The sequence below is a fragment of the Carcharodon carcharias genome, chromosome 11 (genome assembly GCF_017639515.1).
Source record: "Carcharodon carcharias isolate sCarCar2 chromosome 11, sCarCar2.pri, whole genome shotgun sequence".
Classification (NCBI taxonomy): Eukaryota; Metazoa; Chordata; class Chondrichthyes; order Lamniformes; family Lamnidae; genus Carcharodon; species Carcharodon carcharias.
The window spans coordinates 2,620,318-2,629,427 of record NC_054477.1 but is presented as its reverse complement, the minus strand read 5'-3'; the positions used below and the strand labels follow the sequence as shown (position 1 = coordinate 2,629,427).

At 46.9% G+C, this 9,110-nt stretch overlaps 1 protein-coding gene across 3 annotated transcripts in view; it reads right to left on the bottom strand.

Annotated features, from left to right (window-relative positions):
* LOC121284134 (tripartite motif-containing protein 2-like) overlaps positions 1-9,110 on the bottom strand; it is a 96,372-nt gene that overhangs the window by 40,284 nt on the left and 46,978 nt on the right. For all 3 annotated transcript variants that reach the window (XM_041199304.1, XM_041199307.1, XM_041199306.1), the window contains exons 6-7: positions 5,282-5,385; positions 4,928-5,095 (exon numbers count right to left, since the gene is read on the bottom strand). In XM_041199304.1, coding sequence (XP_041055238.1) covers positions 4,928-5,095; positions 5,282-5,385 — 272 coding nt within the window. The remainder of the gene's footprint in view (positions 1-4,927; positions 5,096-5,281; positions 5,386-9,110) is intronic.

Here is a 9,110-nt window from a genome sequence, read left to right as displayed (position 1 = left end):
ACTCTTCCCTCAGTACTGATGCCAGTGTCCCACGAATCGAATCCCTTTCTTCCCACATCACTCTGAGCCAAGCGTTTAATTCCCTAATCTGCTAGACCCTATGCTAATTGGTGCATGGATCAGGTAACAGTCCAGATTTGATCACCTTTGATGTTTGGCATTTTGATTTGGATCCAAACTCCTCAAACCCTCTAAGCAGAACATCATTCCTGGCTCTCCCTATGTCATTGGTCCACACTCAGACCACGACCACTAGCCCCTCCCCTCCCCTCCCACTCCACCTTCCCCTCCAGCCGAGAGGAGATGGCCTTAACCTTGGCACCAGTCAGGCAGCAGAAACTATAGGCCGGTCAGCTTAACATCTCTCCTTGGGAAAATGCTAGAGGCCATTACTAAGGAGGTAAGAGCAGGACACTTAGAAAGTCTGAATACAATCAGTCAATGTGGTTTTGTGAAAGGGAAATCATGTTTCACAAATTTATTCAAGTTCTTTTGGATGCTGTGGAGGCCACTGTGATGTCCTGTATCCCCTGTATCTGGCCACAGGAGGGGCAGTTACATTACCCCTCCAGCTTGGTAGGTGATGGCAGTGGTGTCAGTGCCAATGCTGCACAGGAGAGGCTGACCATCCAATGCAGATAGAGGATGAATGATCTCATCTGTGCAGCCAGGGTAAGGCAACCATCTCATCCCTCTAAACTCACACACTCACACACCCATCTCACATTCACTGGCATCTCACTCACTGCCCGCTCAAGGGGCATCACCACTCACTCTCTCACACACTCACCCTCACATCTCCATCTGGCCTCATCTCCTCTGGAGACTGCCTCCACAGCCCTCACCATCTTGAGGCCTCTTGCACAGATCAACATGTGGCCCCCACACACACCCTGGGATACCCCCCTCCCCCAGTACAGCCCTCGCTCTGCAGCCATTGGAAAGCCACACACGTATAGCTGGCCTGGTAGGTAGAAACCTGCCCGTGACCCCCCTAAAAATGCTGTGGTTGTGTGTGTGAAGCCTGGCGCGGGTGACTGGGAATGCTGTCCGAAGGTAGGCAAACAAACCGGGAAGTCCCGAGTGAAATGCAGCTCGCCAGGTTCATGCCTTATATTTGCTGTTGTGAAACACGTTGGCGTGTTTTCCCGCCAATGTGGACTGACGATCCTGCGGGAGGGATGATTCTGAGGGGCTGGCCTGATAATGATTTGCTGATGTATTACAGCGAGGTCCCCAATGTCCGACGGTGGAGAATTAAACACTATCAATGACAGGCTGAGCAGGCGATCGCAAACTGGTCTCGCAGCGTCATAAAACCAATTGCGCCATATTATCTGCTGATGCCACAAAACACGCCCAACGCCAGTGGGCATGGAAAATACCAGCCCACGTTAACAGCTTGGATGAAGGACTGGACTGTTGTAGCCAAATTTGCTAATGTTATAAGGTTAGGTTGAAAAACAAGTTATAAATTGGACATAAAGAGCGCACAAAGGGATACAGACAGGTTAAACGAGTAGGCAGAAATTTGGCAGAGGGAGTTTAATGTGATAAAATGTGAACTTGTCACCTTTGGTGGGAAGAATTTAAAAGCAGGGTATTATTTAGTTGGGCCAGATGCAGAATGCTGCAATACAGAGGGATCTGGGTGTCCCCATCCTTGGCTCATATGCAAGTATAGCAAGTAACCGGGAAGGCAAGTGGAATGGTGACCTGTGGCCTTGCTCCAGATGTACAGAGCATTGGTAAAGCCACATCTGGAATACTGTGTCCTGATTTCATCTCCTTATATGGGGACCCTTTCAGTTGAAAGATGGGGAAAATTTCTCCAATCGGACAGTTGTGAATCTTTGGGATTCTCTAGCCCAGAGGGTTGTGGGTGCTCCATCACTGAATACCTTTAAGGCTGGGATAGATGGAGTTTGGTGTCTCAGGAGTTAAGCAATAAGGGTATTAATTGGATATCAATTGTAGTTAACTATATGGAGGGGAAAGACATTAATTGGGTTGTTACTTGAGCACACATAAAGAGGCAAATACTGACACTGTGGTGAGTTAGGAAGTATATGCTAGTAATGTTTCATTCTGGGAATAAATCTAAATTGAATTAAATGCCTCTGGTTTCATCCTTCACCAACTGGCTATCTGGAGTTTAACAATGTGGAGCGGGCAGGGAAGTGGGGTTGAAACCAAAGATCAGCCATGATCATATTTGAATTGTGGAGTGGGCTTGATGGGCTGAATGGCCTACTACTACTCCTTTTTCTTATGGTCATATGCACTGGAGGCTGTAGAGAGAAGGTTCACCCGCTTGATTCCTACGATGAAGGGGTTTGTCTTATGAGGAAAGGTTCAGCCTGTACCCATTGGAGTTTAGAAGAATGAGAGGTGATCTTATTGAAACACATGAGATTCCGAGGGAGGCTTGACAGGGTGGATACTGAGAGGTTGTTTCCCCTTGTGGGGGGAATATAGAACAAGGGGACAGTTTCAAAATAAGGGGACTCCCATTTAAGACAGAGATGAGGAGGAATTTCTTCTGTAATATGGACAGAAAAGCTTGAAATGATGATGTACCTGATTAACTTTCAGCTCCTTGTTATGACATAAAAATAAAGAAGAATAAAAGAGAAGCATATTATCTAAATGGTGAGAGATTGCAGAGCTCTGAGATTCAGAGGGATCTGGGTGTCCTAGTGCATGAATCACAAAAGGTTAGTATGCAGGTACATCAGGTAATTAGGAAAGCTAATAGAATGTTATTGTTTATTGTGAGGGGAACTGAATACAAAAGTAGGGAGGTTATGCTTCAGTTGTACAGGGCACTGGTCAGACCACATCTGGAGTACTGTGTACAGTACTGGTCTCCTTATTTAATGAATGATGTAAATCTGTTAGACACGGTTCAGAGAAGGTTTACCAGACTAATACCTGGAATGATAAAAACAAAAAAACTGCGGATGCTGGAAATCCAAAACAAAAACAGAATTACCTGGAAAAACTCAGCAGGTCTGGTTTAAACCTTTAAACCAGCTTATATTTCAACTCTTTCTTGGACTCGAACTCAAGTTCTGTCGAAGGGTCATGAGGACTCGAAACGTCAACTCTTTTCTTCTCCGCCGATGCAGCCAGACCTGCTGAGTTTTTCCAGGTAATTCTGTTTTTGTTTTTAATACCTGGAATGGGCGGGTTGTCTTATGGGGAAAGGTTGGACAGGTTAGGCTTGTATCCACTGGAGTTTAGAAGAGTAAGAGGCGACTTGATTGGAACCTTTAAGATCCTGAGGGGTCTTGACAGGGGGGATGTGGAGACGATTTTTCCTCTTGTGGGAGAATCTAGAACCAGGAGTCACTGTTTAAAAATAAACAAATCTAAGACAGAGATGAGGAGAAATTTTTTCTCTCTGAGGGTTGTGAGTCTTTAAAACGCTCTTCCTCAAAAGGTGGTGGAAGCAGAGTCTTTGAATATTTTTAAGGTAGAGCCAGATAGATTCTTGATTAACAAGGGGGGGTGAAAGGTTATCAGGGGTGGGCAGGAATGTGGGGTTGAGGTTACATTCAGATCAGCCGTTATCTTACTGAACGGCAAAGCAGATTCACGGGGCTGAATGGCCAACTCCTGCTCCTAATTCATATGTTTGAATGACATAGCTACGCTGACAGAGTGGTATTGAGTCAGATTAGCCATTAGTGAGTTTGCTCGCTTGACCTTTGTGGAACACGAGAGTTAAGTGAGGGAAAAGTAGTGATGGTCAGTTCCCCTGTGTGAGCAAGCGCTTAAACAGAAATGCATTCCCCCAGGCAGGATATAGGCAATAAAATGAGCAAAATAAGGAGTCAGGAGGCAACATTTTTCACTCAGTGGGTGGTGAGTCTTTGGAACTCTCTACCTGAAAAGGTGGTGGAAGCAGAGTCTTTAACGCTGCAATTGTCTCTGATTTTTCACCAAACCTCATCCAAGGCTGGGATGAAATTCCCATTATGAAATAAAACAAAAATAAATAACTGGGAGCAGTATTTTTATTAGCGGTATTTTCAGTGATTGATTGTGATGCATGGACAGTTTTTTATGCAGCTTTTTAGGGGATTATTTCAGCTTTCTCAGGCTGTGTCTCCCTGAGGCAGCAGCCTGCCTTCAGTGAGTTCTCTCGCAGTGTCCACCCATCCACACCCGCAGCAATGTCATCAACCCCCCCACCCCACACCCCAACACCCCTTCCCCCTCCCCCTCCCCCACCCCAGCAGCCCTGAGCTTCTCAGGGCACCACTAATTGGCCAGCCAGCGTAAAATCACAGTTGGGGCGGGGGGGGTGGGGGGGTGGCGTCAATCGCGTTCGTGGGCGGGGGGGGGTTCTTTTCCCCACCACTCCCGGGCCCATTGATCTCTCCTGACCACCCACCCACCCACCAAAGGTCAAACTCAGGCCTTTGAATGTTTGAGGTGGATAGATTCTTGGTAAGTAAGAGGGTGAAAGGTTATCGGAGGTGGGTGGGATGCAGATTTCAGGTTACTAACAGATCAGCCATGAGCCTATTAAATGGCAGAGCAGGTTCAAGGGGCTGAATGGCCTGTTCCTGCTCCTTGTTCATATGTTACAGGCCTCTCAGGGGGTTTGGTGGTCTGTGGAATTCTCTACCCCGGAGAGCAGGGGGGGCCGGGTCACTGAATATATTCAGGGCTGAGTTAGACAGGTTTCCGATCGACAAGGGAGCCATGGGTTAGAGGGGGGTAGACGGGAAAGTGAAGTTATGGCCACAGTCAGATCCATCATAATCTAATTGAATTAGGGAGCAGGCTCGATGGGCTGAATGGCCTACTTCTGTTCCTAAAGCTAACATTTATAGAGTAGAGATGAGCGGATCCTCCCCAAACTGGCCTCTCCCCCAATCAGCCCCGGCTCTGACCTTCCACCCCTCCCCCGCACCTTGAACTTGCCGTCAGGAGTGAAGGTGCTGACCCAGCGGTTGTCGTAATCGGCCACGATGATGTCACCATTGGGATCGACGGTGACTCCGGTTGGACGTTGGAGTTGCCCTGGTGACCGGCCCCGAACGCCGAATCGCAGCTTGAACTGTCCATCATTGGAGAACACCTGGGGGAGGGGTGGGGTGGGGAGGGGGGAAGAGGCTCATTAACAGCTGCAAAACATCTGCTCAGCTAAACCCCACAACAGCGGCATCAGCATTCTCTGCCCAGTGTGGTGCTCAATACCATGCCAAGCGAGGCTGGGAGTTGAGCCTGGGCCTTTCCCGCCCAGTGTGGGCCCGGATTTGGTTACCTGGATACACTGGTTGTTGCTGTCGGTGACCACGATGCGGTTATTCCCTGAGGCTGAGATTCCCTGAAGGTTGGTGAATTCCCCTTTCTCTCGACCTCGGGTCCCTGAAGGCAGAAAAACACAGAGGAAGAAGATTCACATCTGAAACCAACTAACACACCCTGGCATCATGCCAAGCTAACCCTGCCGCTCACACACCAATGCAACAGGCCAAGGCAAGTGCAGCACAGGCAACAGAGCATGGAAACAAACTGTGGTAACAACCATGGCAACAACAATGGGGATAGACCCCCAGGAACAGGCCCCCTTTGCCAGTGCAGGCCCACACCTGACTCAAAGGCCCACACTGCGGGCTTGACCATGAATGGCCTCAGGGAAACCGGGGGGTGGGGGGTGGTGGAAAACGAAAAGTGCCTCCCCATCCCTCCCCTATCTGGAAAAGAAATAAATTCAATACTGCTCAGATTGCCAGAATTTCATCCTGGTCAGGTGTAGCTCAACACAGAGTCTCACACCCACTGTCAGGAAAGAAAGTGCAAGTGTTGGAGAGGAGATGGTGGGGATTGACCCAGGGCTGAGGGGCTTTCGGTATGGTGAGAAACAGCAGACACAAGGAGAGGACTGCCTCTGACGGAGCGCACCAGAGTGACCGGGGAGTTGAGGATCATTACTTCCTTACTCAAGGGTAGAAAGCATTAACAAAAGAAAGGCTGCCATTTATATAGCGCCTCTCACAACCATGCATTGGCCTGAAGGATTTCACAGGCAATACAATGGAGGAAGCGAATTTACACACAGCAATCTCCCTCACACAGCAGCAGCATACATGTGAGGAGAATTTATTGCTCTGATGTTAAATTGAGGGAGGAAATGATCCACATCAAAATGAACAGTCACTTGGAATAATCTGGATTAATTAAGGAGAGCCAACATGGATTTATTCAGGGCAAATCATCCTCGACTAATTGATTGAGGTTTTTAATGAGGTATCAGAGGGTTTGATGAGGGTTTTCACTGAATTGTTACAGCACAGGAAGTGGCCATTCAGCCCATCGTGTCTGCACTGGCCTCTCCGAATCAGTATTACACCGAGTGCCATTCTCCCACCTTCTCCCCGTAACCCTGAACATTCTTCCTTTTCAGTTAACTGTCTAATTCCCTTTTCAAAGCTTCAGTTGACCCTGTCCCCCCCATACTCTCAGACAGCACATTCCACATCCTAACCACTCGATTGAACCTGTCTCACCCACACTCTAAGACAGTGCATTCCAGATCCTAACTACTCGCTGGGGTGAAAAGTTTCTCCTCGTGTCTCCATTGCTTCTTTTAACAGTTACCTTAAATCTGTGCCCTCTGGTTCTCAATCCTTCCACCAATGGGAACAGTTTCTCTCTGTTTACTCTATCCAGACCCCTCATGATTTTGAACACCTCTATCAAATCTCCTCTCAGTCTGCTCTTCTCCAAGGAAAACAGTCCCAACCTCTCCAATCTATCCTCATAGCCTAAGTTTCTCATAGAACCATAGAAAAGTTACAGCACAGAAGGAGGCCATTCGGCACATCTTGTCCATGCCAGCCCGAGGACACCCAGGTGCCCTTTCTAATCCCACCTTCCTGCACCCGGCCCATAGCCCTGCAGCTTACAGCACTTAAGGTGCAGATCCAGGGACTTTTTAAAAGAGTTTAGAGTTTCTGCCTCTACCACCAGCTTGGGCGGCGAATTCCAGACACCCACTACCCTCTGCTTAAAAAAGCTCTTCCTCATGTCCCCCCTACACCTTCTGCCACTTATCTTGAATCTATGTCCCCTGGTTCTAGAATTCTCCACCAAGGGAAACAATTTGATCCTGTCCACTCTATCGATTACCCTCATAATTTTGTCACCTCAATCAAGTCACCTCTCAGCCTTCTTTGTTCTAAGGAAAATAACCCCGATCTATCCAATCTCTCCTCATAGCTACACTTTTCTAACCCTGGCAACATTCTTGTAAACCTCCTCTGCACTCTCTCCAGAGCTATTACGTCCTTCCTGTAATGTGGTGACCAGAACTACACACAATACTCCGATTGTGGCTTCACCAGTGTTTTATACAATTCCAACATTATATCCTTACTTTTCTATTCTATACCTCTGCCAATGAAGGAGAGCATTCCATATGCCTTCTTTACAACTTTGTCTGCTTGATCTGCTGCCTTCAGGGACCTGTGTACTTGTACGTCAAGATCTCTCACTTCATCTACCCCTCTTAGTATATTCCCATTTATTGTGTAATCCCTGTAACTGTTTGACATCCCTAAATGTATGACCTCACACTTCTCTATGTTAAAATCCATCTGCCACTTTACCGCCCACTCCACCAACCCATCTATATCGTTTTGGAGATTATGGCCATCCTCTACACTACCCACTACTCGGACAATCTTTGTGTCATCTGCAAATTTCCCAATCGTGCTCCCCACATTCACATCTAAATCATTAATATATAACACAAACAGCAAGGGTCCCAACACCGAGCCCTGTGGAACACCACTTGAGACAACTTTCCATTCTCAAGGGCATCCATCGACCATTACCCTTTGTTTCCTGTTACAAAGCCAACCTTTTATCCAGTTTGCCACATTACCCTGAATCCCATGGGCTTTTACTTTCCTGACCAATCTGCCATGTGGGACCTTGTCAAATGCCTTGCTAAAATCCATGTACACAACATCCACTGCACTACCTTCATCAACCCTTCTTGTCACTTCCTCAAAGAATTCAATCAAATTTGTGAGGCAAGACCTTCCTTTAACAAATCCATGCTGACCATCCCTGACTAGTCCATGCCTTTCCACATGACAGTTAATCCTATCTCTCAGGATTGATTCTACTAATTTGCTCACCACTGATGTAAGACTAACTGGCCTATAATTGTTTGGCATTTCCTTTGATCCCTTTTTAAACAATGGAACTACGTTTGCATTTCTCCAGTCCTCCAGTACCTCCCCTGTATCTAGTGAAGATTGGAAAATCATCCTCAGAGCATTTGCTATCTCCTCCCTGACTTCTTTCAGCAGCCTCGGAAACAATCCATCTGGCCCTGGAGACTTATCAACTTTCAAGGATTTCAACCCTTCGAGTACTTCCTCTCTCTTTATGACTATCCCGTCCAATATCTCGCAGTGTTCCTCCTGGACTATATCTACATCCTCCCTTTCCTTTGTAAACACGGAGACAAAATATTCATTCAAAACCCTTCCCACAGCCTCTGCATCTACACACAAGTTTCCATCTTCATCTCTGATAGGTCCCACTTTCTCCTTAACTAACCTTTTAGCATTAATGTATTGGTAAAACATCTTTGGGTTATCTTTAACTTTACTTGCTAATCTTTTTTCATGCCCTCTCTTTGATTTCCTTATTTTCTTCTTTACTTGGTCCCTGCACTTCCTATATTTGTCTAGGCTCTCTGCAGTGCTTAGCTCTTTGTGCCAATCGTACGCTTTCTTTTTCTGTTTGATCATACCTGGGATCATTCTCATGAATCTTTTCTGCCCTCTCTCCAGTGCTTTCACATCCATCCTAAAGTGTAGCAGAGAGAACTGGACATGATACTCCAGCTAAGGCTGAACCAGTGACTTATACAAGCTCAACATAACCTCCCTGCTCTTGTACTCTGTGCCCCTATTAATAAAGCCCAGGATACTGTATACTTTATTAACAGCTCTCTCCATCTGTCCTGCCACCTTCAGTGGTTTGTGCATATATACACCCAGGCCCCTCAGCTCCTGCACCCCCTTTAGAGTTTTTATTTTATATTCTCTCCTTGTTCTTCCTACCAAAATGAT